This window comes from Misgurnus anguillicaudatus, chromosome 25 (assembly GCF_027580225.2).
Source record: "Misgurnus anguillicaudatus chromosome 25, ASM2758022v2, whole genome shotgun sequence".
In the NCBI taxonomy this organism is placed as follows: Eukaryota; Metazoa; Chordata; class Actinopteri; order Cypriniformes; family Cobitidae; genus Misgurnus; species Misgurnus anguillicaudatus.
In genome coordinates this window covers 30,788,943-30,807,075 of record NC_073361.2, presented here as the reverse complement: position 1 = coordinate 30,807,075, position 18,133 = coordinate 30,788,943, and the positions used below count along the sequence as shown (strand labels likewise).

Genomic DNA, 18,133 nt, shown 5'->3' with positions numbered 1-18,133 from the left:
GAATTGGGGGGTCAAAAATGGAGGTTATAATGGTTTTCAAAGTGGCATTTTTTGTCCTTAGGAACACATTAGTCGGTTTTTGCGTAGCTTAGCCATTTTAAGCTAATTTAAAAAACTGAAACCAAAATTCGAAAATGTATCAAAAATGATTAACCTTTGGCAAGTTTGGGCAATATCAATCATCACAGTCAAGATGGTTTAAAAATCAAAATCAAAATGGCACAAAATGTCCCTAGGAACTCTTAAGGGTTAAGCATGAATTTGTGTTGTGTTAAATGTGTTTGTTATAGAGTTAGTGAAGCGTTCAGAGGTTTTTGTACAGCTGCTCGGTTTGTTTCCATCACTGTGGTACACATTCGGCCCCGGCATGAGACTGGAAGTTGGCAGTAAGTACAAAAATATCTTAATATTTGCTTGCAAAAGCTTTTTAATGTACAGTTAAGTATCATCTTACAATCCTTCTATTTATTCATTAATGTGTTTTTAAGTCTCAGTCAGGGTGCTTTGAGTATTAACATTCAGACTTTGTGCCATATTGTACTATTGAATGTGTTAAATGATCATAAAGCCAAATGAAAAAATAACATCAATATTTAAAGTCATTACCATGCTGTATTAAACTCGTGGATAAAATATATAAATATAATTTTGTTTTAAATGAAAACATAATAACATATAAATAAAGACAAAGATCGAAAAGATTAAGCATGCAATACTTTGTTTAATTGTGTATATTTTTCGACTTTTCCTCTATTTGTGCTCATCCGTGTATCTGACAGCGGCGTGTGTGTACTTTCATTTTTTTCATGCCACTTCATATACACAGTAAACACAAGTTAAAGGAAGATCTCACTTCAGTTCAGAGAATAAACCATTATATTAATCATTAATTTAAACATAACACAATACTTAATGGATAACTAAGCTCAGATGTCTCCAATTAAAATGTGAAATTGAAAAACATCGCTCAGAAGAACAAGAAATAAAGTCACAAAGACTACCTTACAAAAATGTTATATGGTAAAAGTGGTTTTTGGTGTATTGAATACTATAGCCAAACCGTGGTTTTACTACACTGACCATGGTTTAAATATAGTTTTTGAAAACTGGTTGTCAAAATCATGGTTATTTTGTGTTTACCATGCTTTTACTACAGTAATCAGGTTTTTTAGTTTTAAATGTAGTGAAACCATTGTTATTTTTTGTAAGGGAACTGTTGTTATAAGGTGTAAGGAAGCGGTATTCGTACACTTTATTAAAGAATAGAAGAGCCATGCATAAAACTGAAGACATGAACTGAAATGCATAAGCTTGATCGTTTTAGGCTTCTAATTTTATAATAACAAAATCAGATAGGTTATAGTCAATACTTTGAAACATTATTTGATATTTAAATGTTTGTTTTATTTATTTTAATTTGTCACTTCATCTCTTGATCTTTTTCTCTGTGTATCTGTGTATGTCAGGTGTGTCTGCTCCTAAAGTGATCGTCCTGCCGCCGTCCAGTGAAGAGATTTCCATCAAGAAGACAGCAACAGTGATGTGTGTGGCCAGCAATGGTTTCCCTTCAGACTGGAGTCTGAGCTGGAAAGTGAATGGGAAGATGTCAGGATCTCAGGAGAACAGAGCTGGAGTCCTACAGAAAGACGGCGGTCTGTACAGCTGGAGCAGCAGTCTGACTCTCACTGAACAAGAATGGATCAACAGAGACTCAGTGATCTGTGAGATCAGTCGGGAAGGTCAGACAGTCACTGGAGAAGTGAAGAAAGATCTGTGTTCTGAGTAGATCCTCTCTTCTTCTCATCTCTTCTTCTCATTCATGTCTCACATCAACAGTGGACAACTATTCATACAAAATTCTATGTCTCTGCTTTATTCATTTTTGCTTTACTAAACTTCAATAAAAGTTAAAAAAGAACATTTTATTTTGTTTCTATTTGTTCTTTGAACCTAAAAGTGTGTTGGTTCAAGTTTGTAAATGGACTTGCAGATAAAATCACACAATAACTTGTAACCAAACCATGAACATCCTACAAATTTTCATATTATAAATAAAAAAAATCATTAATAGTTATTATTGTGTATGTTAATTGTATATTAAAGCAGGGTTTCCTAAACTGGGCTTTGGGAACCCCTCGTGGTTCACGGGGAATTGCAGGGGGGTTGTGAGTTGATAAAACAATAACAATGAAATTAAAAAATGTGTAATAAAACAAATAAAATGTATTTAATTTTATTTGTTTAATGTGCATGTCATTCACAACACTAATATATCAGAAAAATTAGAACTTTGTTTTATGAACAAATAAAAGAAAATTAGCCTACCAGAGAATGTCCAACAAAAACTATTTAAAATACTTTTGGTGAAAACTTTATAACCGATGAAAAATAATTGTTTTTAAAGTTAAACATGCAAATGCTTATAAATTATTGAAACATTTACTTAAAATGTGCAACAAGTAAATATGCCTAATTTAAGTCAGAGAGGATTGGCTGACAAAAAAGTTTGAAACCCCAGAGGAACATCAAACTCTTGTGTATGAACATCTGCTGTGATCTAAGAGGAATTGAAACTGTCATGCAAATATGAGTTTCACTGACTTTATTTTGAGAGTTTCAAAATCACTAATGAAAATGTGATTTATACACACACAACCCTCACATGAATAAATGCTTCAGGTTGCATCAAAAAAATTCATGAAATATATTCAGACAAATTCAGACACATTATTACATTCACTGTTTGATTGACTGAACCGAAACAGAACAGAACAGGTTACTTCTAATATTTTAGTTTACCTCTCATGGAGCATAGTCACAGTTTTTAAAGTGCACATATTATGTCAATTTTTACAAGATGTAATATAAGTCTCAGGTGTGTTCAGAATGTATCTGTAAAGTTTCAGTTCAAAATACCCCACAGATCATTTATTATAGCATGTCCAAAATGCCCTATTTGGGTGGGAGCAAAAACACAGTTTTGTGTGTGTGTACTTTTATATGCAAATGAGCTACTGCTATTCACTCCTTTATCAAAAGAAATGCTTTGGTTAAATAGATGTGATTTCACAAAGAAGCGCAAAAAATAGCAGACAGTGTCCAACTCACTGAAGGCAGAAACTATGGTAGTACAAGACTGTCAGTCAGTGGCCGTGGGCGGGGCTTTAGCAGTGTGACATCACATTGCTAAGATAATCAAAACAGCATGTCTAATGAGAATGTTTTGCATTAATGGGGATTAAAAAAGAAGGGGTAAATATTTTTTTTCATTGTAGGGTTGTTGCGTTCACACACTGCCAACACACATTTATGTCTAAACACCTTGTAAAAGTGGATTTTGTATAATATGTGCCCTTTAAATAATTTGAATGGCATTTTAAAATAAATTTAAATAACTTTGTTAAAGTATAATTGGTTAAATGCAATTTTATTCTATAGCTTAGACGTTGAGGTCGTCATTTTAAAACTTTTTCCAATAAACTATTGTACGATCACCCAATAACATAAAAAAGGAAAATAACATATTTAATACATATTACATAATTGAAAATGTCAAAGGTGTTAAAGAAATCATGTATTACACACATAATCACTTATCATTTATACTACCCAGTCTCATGTAGATGCATACAAATAGCACGAAGTGTAAAAATCATGCAATACATATCCGCCAAAATCCACTTTGGCGTGCACATGATACTCCAGTCCCTCCCATTCACCCAAACAGCACATCTTTTTTGTCGTTTTATTTATTGCTTTCTCCACCTTTTCTGTTTTTAAACCATTTTTGCTTGGGTTTAGGGTAAGATTTCACATTTGCATAAGGAGGTTATTTAATATACAGGTTTCTCCATGTTTTTGTCTATATTTAAGCCATGATCCCTTGGAGTCGGGGTTAGAATTGGGGTTTGGGTTAGGATGTCATTTTTATATAACAAAAAGTTGTTCTAACTCTTAACCCAAGCGAAATGGTAAAAAAAGCAAAAAAAAAATGGAGAAACCAATAAATAAAACCACATTTAAGTGAATGGGAAGGAGTGGCGCATCACATGCACGCCAAAGTGGAACCCGGCGCATGTATTGCACGAGACTGGATTGCATTTATAACAAAAACTGACCACCTCAAGGTTTCACAGGTTTTACACACTCTTAACTTCTGTTGTACTGACTAGACAGTGATACCAAACACCCTTCAGGTTAAAGTATGCTGTGCAATAACTTTAACAATTTTAGACTTTAGGCTGTGCTGTAATTTTCTACTTTTGTATAAGTAATAAAGATAGCAACTGAAATATAAAGTGTTACACATTGATCATAAGATATTGTGAAGTATCATCACTAAATAAAAAGAGAGAAAGCTGCAGCACATATTAAAACACATATTATTTTTTCTCAAGGAACCTGTACTTTAATTCTTCCACAACATTACTGAATTTTGACTCTGGTGCTGTAGGTGTCCTAAACCGTGGGTTTAGCTCTATAAGGGACCTGGGCTGTGAATCTGAAGATGTGAAGGCCCTGGGCTGTGGCTTTTGTGCTGTTAAGCCATAACTGTGCAATAACAATGGAAATGTGATGGACCAGGGCAGTGAGTGTGAAGTTGAAGTAGACCCTGACCATGGTAGTGCCACTGAAAAGGGACTGGTCTTTGGCAGTGTCCTGAACAGTGAGTCTGGTGCTGTAAAGGTAAGCACATGTTCATCAGTGATATTCACACAGTCAAGCATTTATTTAAAAAATGGGAAGTTTGAAAACATACAACTGAGAATGTTATGAGTTTCAGCTAAAACAGAGACTATGAAGAAATTAAACAGACCCCGAGGGCACAAATGTTGATTCTCTCAAAATCTTGGCTTCTGTATGTCAAACATGATTTTTATAATAAATATTGGCATCAACAATTTGTATTTATTTATTTAGAACAAGGTCAGATATGATTAAAAGCATTTATTTCAAATGAGCAAAATTTTTAACATTTCTTTAAAAAAGGCTTTAAAAATTGATCTTCCATTTGAAACATTCACTAATATTTTTGTTACAAAAAGGAGGCTAAAATAAAATATGCATCTTTATAGAAAATTATAAATGTAAAAAAAACTTAAATGTGACAAACTTCCCGCATCAGTAATGACAATCATTTAAACGCTCTGAAAAAAGTGAAAGTTGAATAAACTTACATTTTAGGTGTTAATTGAAATAAAATTTTAAGTTAAACCAACTTTTCACTTTTTATAGTGCAGTGTGACAAGATAATATTAAACTTTTTACTAAAAGTTTATAAAGTAAACTAATAACCTGGTAGCCATTTGAAAGGTACTGGCAGATGCAAAATCAAACATAACGATCAAAAATATGTGTATGTGTGTGCAGTGGCGTAGCAAGTCAGTCTCGGGCCCCTATACAAAAAAAATGTACGGGCCCCCTTAAGCCAAAGCCCCCCAACCATGCCCGTTGGCACTGTTAACTGTGGCGCGCAGGTCTGTTAACAACATATACTTTTAATAAGGTAGTCAAATATTTTTACTTAACTTTTTTACTTTAAAGGGTAGATTTAAATAAAGAAAAACAAAATGTTTTGGGTAGTTTTTGACTCGTGACTAACTTCTCTGCCTTCTCTTTTCTCTTTAAGGCACCACTTTTATGTTTATATTTGTCCATCCTTAATGTTCATGTAGATAGCTGCTATAGTAACCTCTCACACTGTGTTTTCTTTTTTTTGGCACAGCGATGTGTCATGTAAAAGATGATGGTGTAGTAGTTTACGGCAGCCGCGGAGTGCAAAAAAATAAATAAACGCAAACAAGAAATGACAGAGAAATTAGACATTATGGAGAAATAAGAAATCACTACACATGATAGGCATACAAAATATATTTATTGCGGCCACAAATAAAATTAAATTGAATTTATTTTTTATTAAAAGCTGGGGCGGGCCCAGGGCCGGGCCCCCTATTGGCCCAGGCCCATTTGCACGTGCATACCCTGCATGCCCAGATGCTACGCCGCTGTGTGTGTGTCTGTAAACTTTACAAATGTTACAGAGGATAACTGACAGTTCTTCAGTTTCCACTATTTCTTTAATTTCATTATATATGAATATTCTGTCATATTTTTATTCTTCTTTTTTGTCATTTGAGAATATTTCAACATCCAATTTTTTTTCAAAATATTTGAACTTTACTTTTGTTTAAATTACTAATGCACTCAGACATAGCGGGACATGTTACGGTAATGATTGTTACTTTATAATCAATATAATCATGTTATAATTATTCTTTGTACAAGGTCGAGAACACGATTAAAATTTTCATGATTTTTTTTTTGCCTTACCAACACACAACCAATCACAAAATAGCACCAGATACCTTTTATCTGGATTTTTCTCTCTAAACAATTTCTTTACTGTTCACTGTTTTGTTCTTAGTTTTGCATTCATCTCTCCATCCTAAACTAAGTAAACTAGCTTATGTATGGGCTTTTTTAGTATGTTCTGTAATCTGTATACACTCCTAGCACACACATGAGGTTTGATGACTTACCTATACCCGTTATATTTTGCATTCTCACTTTGCGAAAGTCTTCAAGTGTCTCTCCATAAAGAGAACCAGAATCAGACAAAGACCGCAAACTCTACAGACAAACACACAAAATAGAAGTGTAGATCATTCAATCCTTTCTTTTCAATAACATCATAATGATAACAAACATTACAACACCTAACAGAATTAAACAATATTTCAGACACACTTAACAGTAAAGGTGCTTCATGATGCTATAGAAGAACCATGTTTTGCTAAATGATTAAAAAAAAAAACTTAAACATCTAAAAAACATTTCTGTTTCTGTTCATCACTACTCATCGTACCCTACGTCCTACGACAAAACCTTCTGGTAAAAGTGCATTGGGCATCAATGGAAGCTAGTTATTGTAGTTTTTTAAATTTTTAAATATGGATATTTTTCTTACATAATCACATTAGTTACCCTCAGAAGGCCTTTATTTACCCCTGGAGACATACTTCTGTGAGGGATAGACACACTTTTTGGGCTTGAAAGTTGTGGACCCTGTTTAACGTTATAAAGTTTGGAAGAGCCAGGACATTTACTAAAATAAATCAAATTGTGTTCGTCTGAAAAATAAAGGACATATATATCTCGGATGGCTTGTGGGTGAGACAATCATGGGATAAATGTCATGTTTTTGACACACTATCCCTATCTGAGACTTAAAAACCTCATTGATGTGGCCTGCAAACTAAAAAGGGGAAAACTTTTCCACATTTTTGGAGTAGAGAATAGTGGTAGACAGATTAATCGGTTTTGCCGATTAATTGGTTTTGCCGATTAATCGGCACCGATTGTTCATTGGTGTAACAATTGGCTTACATTTTTTGCCGATAGTTGTCCTCAGTGGGTCTATTTCACAAAGTATTTACTTCAATACCTTATTAAACGATTAATCGGTTATCGGTAATTACGGACCAACCTGGTATCGGTATAATAAAATCAATAATTTTCACTTTTTGACTTATTCAGTCCAAACATGCCATGATAAAAACATGACAACCTTTCCTGGATCTTTTAAACTTATAAACAAATCTCTTTATAGAAAATTATAAATGTAAAAAAAATTTAAATGTGGCATCGGTAATGAGAATTAATAAAGTCATGTACACACGCACTAAAAAAGTGAAAACTTTCATTTTTAGGTGTTACCAATTGAAGTAAAATTTTACGTGGAACCAAATTTTTACTTTTATAGTTAACAGTCTCACACCCATGGCGTCAATATTTGACGACACTTGACCATGCGTCAATATGTTGACGCGGAGGGTATACCTTTCATTTTTTGACGAACTGGGGGCTTCAATACTATTAGGCGAAATTAAACAGTTGTCACCTGGCATTGGGGTTAGGGTTAGGTTTGGGTAGGGATGTCATTATGTAAATCTAACCCTAAACCGACGCAAAAATGGTAGCAAATGGTAAGAAAATAGGAAAGAGAATGCAACGGACTTAATAGTATTGAAGTCCCCAGTTCGTCAAAAAATGACGCGAAAGGTATACCCTCCGCGTCAACATATTGACGCATAGTCAAGTGTCGTCAAATATTGATGCCATGGGGTGAGACTGGGTTGTTATAGTGCAGTGTGACAAGAAAATATGAAACTCTTTACTAAAAATTACCTTATTAAATGATTAATCGGTTATCGGCAAGTACGGACCAACCTAGTATCAGTATCAATAAAATCAACTAATCGTCCAAATATGCCATGATAAAAACATGACAACATTTTCCGGATCTTAAAAACTTAAAAACGGAAATATAGTACATTGTTTTAATTTATCAGTGAATTGGTAAATGTGATTGTCTTGCAATACAGTACATACACAATACCACTTTTATCTTTTTTGTTACCTGCATTAAACTGATGTGATCACGTGTGAGCAAATGCTTCTTCAGTTCAGCATCTGTCCTCCCCGGTTCATTAGTCTCCCGCTCCAGAAGTCTTTTGGCCTGACTTACTGCAGACTTCTGATCTTTGATCAGCTGTGTCTCTATATAGTGCTGTTAGGAGACACATTATACAGTCAGTCCTCGGTAAGAGCAGAAGTCTCCTTTTTATCAGCTGCTAACTCACCTTGTATGACTTCACATCTTCTCTTAGCATCTGAAGATTTTTATCTGTCAACTGGATTATTTTCTGGTATTTTCTCTGTGCTTCCTCTAGTTGTTTCTGTTCAGCCAAGAAATTACCTTAGGGATGATATTACTTTTCAACATGTAACATGAAGTGTAACAAAAACAATAATAACCATTATTAATAATACCTGTTCAGCAGGTCCAGCATGGAGGCGACCAGGAATCTGAATCATCTTCAGTTGCTCTATCATTTCAGCCATAATGGTGTTTTTATTTAAATCAGGTCTTTTAATGAACATTTGCAACATGGGACAGCTGTAGACACCTTTCTGATCATCTCGAGCCCAGTAGTCTTTAATACAGATCATACAGTAACTGTGTCCACAGGGTATTGTCACAGGATCAGTCATTTGACCCAGACACACTGAACAGTTAAACTGGTCCCCAAAAATATTGGGTTCTGCCATATTCATTACACAGGATTACGTCACAACAACTTAAAGTTGCACTAGTTTTGTAATATTAAAGTTGTATGTGTGTATTAAACATTTCAGGTTTCAAAGGTTAATCTGTGAGAGTGCTGAGCTCCATTCAGTCGTTTCTTCAGTCTGTGCCAAACCCGCAATCACTTAATCACTGCACATACCTGGAAAAGAAACGCTTTATCAGATGCTTAAGCAAGGAAACTAAATATTACTATTCTTTTTAATGAACTGGTCAAACGAGATTTGAATCATTTTGTGAGATAGTGGCCGCTTCTCAATGGGAAGGCTGCAGCCTCCAGAGGCCGCACACGCAGGCTGCATACATCATCAAGCCTGGTTTAAGTTAACCGAGCATTATATTCGCAAGTAATAGCGTATTACAACAATTTAAAATTAAAGTATAATAGTAAACTTTATAATCGTTCAAATTCAGAAATCAGTCTTGATAACGTACGCCACCCACAAATGCGACCTCCGGAGGCTGCAGCCTTCCAATTGAGAAACAGACTGTCGGACAGCTCATTCAGCGACTGAATCGTTAAAAAATAATACAGGTAACAAAAATAACAAAAAATTAATATGATATTGTAGATTATATTTAACAAATACTATTCAAACAAATTCATCCTACTGTTTAGCGATAAAAAAGTTCAACACTTGCAAGCGCACCTTGTTATAAAGATATTTATCAGCACAGAGTTTTTCAAGATTAAACATGATATTAAAAATGTTTGTAAATTTACCTTTTAGTTACCATGATATCGATGTCATCTCTACTGCTCCAGGAGGCTACGTGCAATATAGAGAAACTTTGTTGTGGTGTCTCATAATAAATGTCTTTTATTAAGACCAAAGGTCATGAAGGATGTATTTCCAGTAAAAAATACTGTACTGGATTGAAGGTGATTGGTAGATGTGCTTGTTACAGTATTGGATGACTAAATGATTATATTACCCTTACATTTACGATAAACCTACACAATGCTAAAGGTTTACCAAAATAAAAAAGTGTTGTTCAAACCACGGGCTTTGAAAAAAGATTTTAAAAATGTAACTAAAAAAAGTATGAAAATGTTACACACATCTGGAAAAGTAAAAGATACCAACAAAACAACTTAAAAGTGCATAATAATATAACAATAAAAGTACAAAGTTCTTTTAGTTATCACTTTTTATTATGTATAGACCATAATTAGCCACATATGAGATTACAAAGTTAGACAACATGTTAAAATAGTTCAATGTTCACACAGGTTCCATTTAATCTCAGTGATTTTTTTATTCATTCTGAGGCGTTACCTTTTACAGTTAACATTACATCTTATGAAAATGCTCTTGTTTATTTAACATCCTCTTTTCTGTAATGTTTTATCCTTAACATCTTTATTCTATAACGCTGCTTTGCCACAATGAAAAATTTTTTTAAGCTTTTCTTTAATATACAGAATAAACTAGCTGAGATTTTTTAAGTTTTATAAGATACATTTTTCTCATGATCCTATCTACAGTAAGGGGGCGTGTACACGGAGGCATTACGACGGCGACTTTCCAATGGAAGGGTCGCGCTTTTCAAAAACACCATCAGTTGGCATTTTTTTTCACGCTCACAGAGTTGAAAATTTTTTATTTTGGGTGAAATGCTCAGTTTGCAGTGGTTCAGTGGAGGACGGGCATAACAAATCGTTCAACGGCGTATCGTTCAACGTCTGATAAACAAAGCAGAAGTCTCTTCAGACTTCTTACCTGAAAAAATGCTGGCAAGCACTCACAGGGAAACCTTCTGGGCTGCGTTTCCCGATAACGTTCTCCCTTAGCGCGCTACGAAGACTCTTAAGTTAAACCTTAACTACAGGTTTACCTTTTCTAGGCGCGTTTCCCGAACTGTACCTTAGCGGGTTTCTTAAGGTATACTTTCTTACGTACGACGTTACCAGGTGCTGTCCATGGCGATGGTGCTGAATAGGTTGATATCGATTGCTCGACAATCAATTGTTCACTTTATGTAATAGGTACTTCGCTGCGTTATGAGAGAGCGGTGTTATTTATTAAAGAAACATTTCAGAAATAGAAAAAGTTTCATTTATTAGGAATATCTGGTAAAAATATTTCAAATTTAATATAAACCTTGTATATTTTATTTTTTATCAAACCCATGCAAAACTCGCAACTTCATGTCCAAAAGTATAATGCATAAACTGCTCCAATGCATCCATTATTCCTTCACTTTAAATGATAATTTATATTAGGGGTTAATAAATGCGTTGCACAGGGGAATAAGGTGGGTCGTGCAAGTCACCTGGCTTGGCATTACACTAAAAATATATAAAAACAAATTGTTGTTCATTAGTTCACGCGTTTATGTGCTTGGACACTGCGCAAGCAGCGCGTTTAAAATGCGGATAACGCTTAATGGACGCGTTTCTGGAGCCGCGCCTGTCTGTTTACCTTAAATATAACATAAAATATATATTATGTGATATATAATTGTTGTATATGATTGTTTTAGGTTTTAGCTTTGATTAGTTTTAATGTGGAAAATGTGTTGACCTTATACAAGCAATAATCAAGTGGAGCATTTTCTTTTGAGTGTATATGGCATGCAGCTGCCTCAAAGTTAGAAAACATTAAAAAACTTCGATGCAAAGTCGACTTAACATCAATAATAATATTTAGGAAAATCAACAATTATGATTTCGTGATGAATGTGCTCCCGTGGCATGCAATTTTACTTTATTTGTGTTATTGCAGCTAAAATAGATTCGCCCTGCCATAGTTTCACCAACTCCTCCACCCAACCTCTTTTTAAATAGTTTCTTAAGCCTGTAATAGTTCGAAGCTGATGTTCCTTTGGAAAAAATATAAAAAATCTAACAACCATCAGTGTAATAATGTCTAATTATGTGAATATTTTACTAATATTTTATAAAAAATGCCTAATTTAACACGGAGTGTACTTCAACTTTTTTTTACAGATATTTAGTTATATAGACTGCAATCTACACAAGCTTTTATCACAGTCATGGCCCCTAGCGGAGTCAAGTGGGATAAGGTATAGCTAAGAGTGCTTCAGACCAACCTTCCGAACGAACGACTTACAGAAGGGATACGTAACTAAGAACGTTTCGGGAAACACGTATTAACGATAAGGTACAGCTTAAGGTACAACTTAAGAACGACGTAGAGCTAAGAAGGTTTCGGGGAACGCAGCCCAGATCTCTCTGATGAAGCCAACATGGAAGTGACTTAAACTGCAATTCATCGACTGGCCACTAGAGGCTGACTCCAAAATGTAGTGAATCCTCATAGTCCCCCATGTTAAATGTCCAACTTTACAGCAGAAAATAATATGTTTACATCCTAGTACAAAAAGTGTTTTTGGTCTATATAGCTAATTCTAACTCTGAGGGGGGTGAATTATTTTATAACTTATCCATTTAAGTTATATTAACTTATTCGCTGCAAGCCTTTTTTTTTAAAGTTGCCCGTCAGCATTTTTTGTAATTTTCATAAAAGTTTCACAAAATGAATTTCAGAAAATTTTTCTTCTAAAAAATATATAAACATAAAAATATATCAAATGAAAGAACAGACCCTCTGCTTTCAAACAAACAAACAAACAAAACAATCATTTTTTTTTCATTCTATCTATATTTTTTCTCTGGTTATAAACTCTTAAATATGGGCATTTTTCTTTAAAAAAAATTTTTTCCAAAAATTTGAAATAATTTCATTTTTGTGAAAGAATTTTGTAGAGATCAGATTCAGAACGATTATGAAAACATACACAGAGTTTAAAATTAGTAACAAAAAATTTGCTTCAGTTTTTTTATAAATTGGGTAAGTTGTTGTCATTACCCTCGAGCTAGCAAGCGTGGTTTCAGCAACCAGTCACCTTAGGTCCACCCACGTCCCGCCCCTTTACCCATTTTCGGTAATCTGCAAGTGAGCATGGTGACGTGCTGCCAAGATGGCGATGGCAGGCCCCGCCAACAATTGGCTTCTAAAAAGCTCCTATGGGTGACGTCAAGGACACTACGTCTATATTTTTTACAGTTTATGGTTTAAACGCTTTGGTGTAAACGCCCCCTAAACAGCAACACAGTTATTAATATAACCTGCAGTTATTCCAAAGTTCGTATGCTTTTGTGATTGGTTTACTATTTCACTACACAGTTCACAATAAAAGTAAAAGACAATCTTATTCAATTCTTTCACCTTGCTTTGACTTACTGTTCAGTCTTATTTATTTATTTATTTTTTTGTCAAACTGACTCTTTCCCTTAAACTTTCTTAAGTTAACACTTTACAGGCTGGTGCTTACCACGGTAATCCGTGGCCTGCAATCATGCACATGATGATTGACAACAGAACTCTTCATGACAGAGCTAAAAACTTTCTGGCCCTTCTCTCGTTTCCATGTGACATCACTTCCTGTTTTACTTTTTGACACCTCTTGACACCTACTACCTTCTGTATTCAATGTGTTGTACTTTCCATTAACCTTAGTGGGGTATTTCAGCGAGTGAGATTCATCATCTACTGTGAGGTTTGATGTTTGTGTTTCATTGGCATTTTCTGATGTGGGTGATATCATCTGGATTTCCTCATAGATGCACTGGTCTGGTTTGGATTGGTCAGAGGTGCATGTCGATTGATCGTCAGATGTCGTGATTGGTTGAGTGTCTAATGGTTGATTGTGGTCATTGAAGGATTTTCCATTGGTTTCCCTGAGTTTTGTCAATGTGAGTGTTTCTTTAGGACTCTGGTCTTTCTCAGAGTCTACTCCATTTTGTTCCTCATGAACACCAGATGGACGTAAAGGTCCAACTAACTTGCTTTCTTCAGAAGTTGAGGTGTTTTCAGCATTTTGTTTTTGATTGGTTTCTTGGTTTTCCAGAGACAGGAGAGATGCTTGAGGTTTTGGATTCTTACGGTAGACGGGGACGAGCTCGCACCACTGCCTTTTCGACCGAAAGCACTCTGATTTCAGATTAGTGGAAACGGTGAACTTTTGTCCGTCAGAGCTTCGGTTCTTCTTTTGAGGTTTGTGTGTTTGATTATTTCTCTGATGTCCTTTAAACACAGTGAGAGTTGAAACATGATTGATGGAGTGGCTTTCTATGACGATGATGTCATTGCGAGAAGATTGTTGTGATGTCATATTCTCTAATTTAGTGCGCACTTTTGCATCATCACACTGAGGGGTTATTGGAGGGCTGGCTTCTGTGCTGTCCCCCTGAATTTTGCGTCTGTCAGTGCTGTAGCTGTTACTTGAGGCAGAATCTGAAAATTAAAAAAACAGATAAGGAGATGAGAAACAATCAAAGGATTACTCTACTTTCATAAAAAGTTCTGATAATTAACTTACCCCATGTCATTCAAGATGTCCATGTATTTCTTTGTTCAGTCAAAAACAAACCAAGTTTTTCGAGGCAAACATTCCACGATGTTTCTCCATATAGTGGACTTTAGTGGACCTCAACAGTTTAAAGTTTCAATGCAGCTTCAAAGGACTCTAAATGATCCCAATTGAGGCATAAGAGTCTTATCTAGTGAAACAAGGTTGCACCGACGCATCACACGGCTGGCACAAGACGAGACGGTGTGATTTAAAAGAAAAAATTTGCGAAAATGACGATCTTTCATTAGATCAGACCCCTTATGCCTCGGTTGGGATCGTTTAAGTAAACTGTCAGCTAAAGTCCACTATATGGAGAAAAATCTTGTTTTCCTTAAAAAACATAATTTCTTTTCGACTGAAAAAAGACTTAAAGAGCACATATTGTCCAAATACGTTTTTACATTTCCTTTGGTGTGTAAGTGTATATTAGTACGTCAACGATATGCTAAAAGTACAAACCCCAATGTAAACGATGCTGCAAGTTATCGTCTCCAACAAAAATCTCTTTTCTTGGACTACAACAAACACACATATGATATGATAATTCCTCCCGCTTTGTCTCACACTGCAAAAAATGTCTTCTTACTTAGTATTTTTGTCTTGTTTTAAGTAAAAAATGTCTTACAATTTTTAAATTAAGATGTATTTTCTTGATGAGCAAAATTACCTAGAAAAATAAGTCTAGATTTTAGACAAAAATATAAATTTTAAGTAAATTAGTGCTTAAACAAACAAAAAAAATATTTTAATTAATTAATTTTCTTAATTCAAGAATTTTTTTCTTATTCCTTTTACATTTTTTGCAGTGCTGTTAGCATTGCATTGTGAGCGAGTCTTTCAAACATGGTAAGGAGCGTCACATTTCGGCTGACATCAGAGGTATTCAGGCCAATTACAATGTACAGATTTGCTGACCAATCAGGGACACAGAGCTTTTCAAATCTGTGTGTTTCAGGAAAAGAGTGAAATCTGGTGCTACAAAAATGTACAGTATGTGGAAAATAATGTGCTTTTTAACCATAAACCATGCAAACACATTGTATTATACCAAGTACGCAAAACAAAATAACATTGTTTTTTAGCAATGAAATAGGTGCACTTTTAAAAGACAAAAACATCTTGGATGACATGGGGGTGAGTAAATTATTAGGACTTTTTTTTTATGAAAATGTAGTAATCCTTTAACGCTTTACATTAATACAGATATTGATATCAGGATGATTTTAAACACCTGGTGCGCACTTGTTGGTATCAGTCTCTTTCTTATTGGCTGTAATAAGTCCCAAGCGATGAATGTCGTCTGTGAAGTGTCCTGTGGCCGCACTTGAAGATAAAAAGTTTTTTATAATATTGTAATTTTAACAGTGGAAAATGGTTAACCACAAAAATAAAATGTTGTATGTGCTGCAGTGCTTTTATGGTGTATGGCAACCCAAATCGCCATTTACCATTTTACTATATGGAAAAAACAGTGTGATACTGTAAATATTATTGTAAATATCCTCATGTGCACCATGGATGAATGTCACACGAAAGGGTAAATGTTTGGGTTCACTATGGAAACACTGTGTTTGTCAAGAGGAAATATAGAAAATCATTGATTATGCCATTGTCAGACTAAACCAAAAAAAAGTATGGGATCCAGTTTGTGAAAACTGTTTACATACATCCTACATAATATAAAGAACATTCTTTTAAAAAAATATTTTGATATCTTTAATATTGACTGAGTAAATCATGTCAAAGATTGAAATCAATGTGAAAACTTTTGCTACTAATCTCATCATTATATTGAGACTTTAGACTGGATTTCACAGACATGTTATTCATACTTTTGAGCTAAAATTGCATGAAAGCTGAAGATTAAAGCATCACACACAAGCAGATACTGTATTCATGTTCCATAATAAAGCAGAAGCAAGTAAAAACTAAAATTTTAAGGAAGTGCCTGATGAAAACATCCAGTAAATGATTGAGCAACAATCAACTTTATAAGCTACAAGATTTGATAAGGTTTATGACATTTCTGTGACACAATAAAAATGTTATTTAGAAATAAAGTAGGTTGTACATTAAGCCACACATCTCTAAGATATACTAGGGGATTTTTGGACCACAAAATCAGTCATATGTCACACAGGTAGGCTATATTTGTAGCAATAGCCAACAATACATTGTATGGGTCAAAAATGATTGATTTTTCTTTTATGCCTAAAATTAGGATATTAAAGATCATGTGTCATGAAGATATTTTGTAAATTTTCTACCGTAAATATATTAAAAAGTTATTTTTGTGAATGGATGCAGTTGCTAAAGACTGCATTTGGTCAACTTTAATTCATTCAGATTTCAAACAGATTTTTTTTTTTTAAGTTGCCTGCCAGCATTTTTTGTGATTTTCACAAAAGTTTCACAACATGCCTTTCAGAAAATTTTTCTTTTAAAAATATATAAACATACAAATGTATTAAATGAAAGAACAGACCCTCTGCTTTAATACAAACAATAAACAAACAAACAAAAGGGAAAAAAATGTTTCATGCTATCTATATTTTGTTCTCTGCTTATATACTCTTAAATATGGGTATTTTTCTTTAAAAATATTTTTTTTTTTGCAAAAAGCTGACATTTGGATAATCCCCGATAGTATTACAGATTAACATAAAAATTCTTCAGAAACACATTTTTTATGCAAATGTTTACTCTTAATTGTTGAAATAACTTGTCAGTGGCGGGGAAAGAGTTAAAGACGAATGATTCCAGGTTTTCAGTTTTAGTTGTATCTTGATCGAATATAGTCCTATCATAACAAACACTTTACATTATGGCATTTAGATACTTTTATCCAGAGCAACAGACGTGAGGACAAATAAAAGCATAATTTATCTTAAAATAAAAGTACATACAATGCAAAAAATGATTGTCAAGAAAAAAAAATCTTAGTATCCTTGTCCCGTTTTCAGTAAAAATATATAAAAATAATTAAACTAAGACGATTTTCTTGATGACCAATATTACCCAAGAAAATAATTCTAGCTATTATACAAAAAATATAATCAATAATTTTATATGAATTTATTGTTTAAAAAATTTTCAATATTTTTTTGCTTATCCCATTAGCAGATTTTTTTGCTTGTTTTATGCACAAAATCACTTAAATTTGATATTTTTGGTCTAAAAAATTTACTTGTTTTCTTGGGTGGTTTTGCTTATCAAGAAAAAGCATCTTAATTTAAGAATTTTTAGATATTTTTACTGAAAACAAGACAAAAATACTAAAAAAAAATTTCTTGAAAATATTTTTTTTGCAGTGTATGAGAAATTTTGTTGCTACTAAAAATAAATTGTTAGTTGTTGGTGTAAATATTCATACCTCCGATTTCTGTCTTCACGCTCCTTGTGTCTGACTTTATTTTCTGGTTTCTGAGAGGTCATGGTGAGCTCACTGTCAGATTCACTGTTCGTGAGACTCAAGGCTCCGGGTTCGAGCTGAAACATGCATTTATGCACACAAGCGCATAAACATATTATAATGACTGCTGGTGCAAAAATAATGGAGCAAATATGCAACTCTTTGGTTGGTTGGTTGGTTATAGTTGGTTA

The 18,133-nt window shown here is 34.0% G+C and overlaps 2 protein-coding genes and 1 gene segment (V, D, J or C); 1 reads left to right on the top strand and 2 right to left on the bottom strand.

Moving 5' to 3' along the window:
* Nucleotides 1–254: 254 nt before the first annotated feature.
* Nucleotides 255–1,925, top strand: LOC129425785 (Ig lambda-2 chain C region-like). The segment is given in 2 exon segments: nt 255–386; nt 1,467–1,925. Coding segments are annotated over 2 exon segments (339 nt in total).
* A 662-nt stretch (nt 1,926–2,587) lies between these two features.
* On the bottom strand, nt 2,588–10,014 carry LOC129426519 (uncharacterized). Its single transcript, XM_055182905.2, has 6 exons — nt 9,873–10,014; nt 8,833–9,290; nt 8,643–8,738; nt 8,420–8,569; nt 6,540–6,630; nt 2,588–4,678 (listed from the first exon to the last, which is right to left on the bottom strand). Exons 2-6 carry the CDS (start codon nt 9,115–9,117, stop codon nt 4,383–4,385), a joined length of 918 nt encoding a protein of 305 aa, XP_055038880.2. The 5' UTR covers nt 9,118–9,290; nt 9,873–10,014; the 3' UTR covers nt 2,588–4,382.
* A 2,826-nt stretch (nt 10,015–12,840) lies between these two features.
* Nucleotides 12,841–18,133, bottom strand: part of plekha4 (pleckstrin homology domain containing A4) — a 28,827-nt gene continuing 23,534 nt past the window's right edge. For 3 of the 4 annotated variants that reach the window (XM_055182894.2, XM_055182892.2, XM_055182893.2), the window contains 3 exons: nt 17,904–18,019; nt 15,762–15,853; nt 12,841–14,412 (listed from right to left, as the gene is read on the bottom strand). In XM_055182894.2, coding sequence (XP_055038869.2) covers nt 13,433–14,412; nt 15,762–15,853; nt 17,904–18,019 — 1,188 coding nt within the window. In that variant the 3' untranslated portion in view covers nt 12,841–13,432. The remainder of the gene's footprint in view (nt 14,413–15,761; nt 15,854–17,903; nt 18,020–18,133) is intronic. The other variant, XM_055182895.2, reaches the window with a different exon arrangement.

Excerpts from the sequence above, each read along its gene's own strand:
- LOC129426519 (XM_055182905.2), bottom strand. The coding sequence starts at position 9,117 with ATGAATATGGCAGAACCCAATATTTTTGGGGACCAGTTTAACTGTTCA. Across the intron at positions 8,739-8,832 it reads ATGCTGGACCTGCTGAACAG|AAACAACTAGAGGAAGCACA; the intron begins GTATTATTAATA and ends TTGGCTGAACAG. Across the intron at positions 8,570-8,642 it reads AAGATGTGAAGTCATACAAG|CACTATATAGAGACACAGCT; the intron begins GTGAGTTAGCAG and ends GTCTCCTAACAG.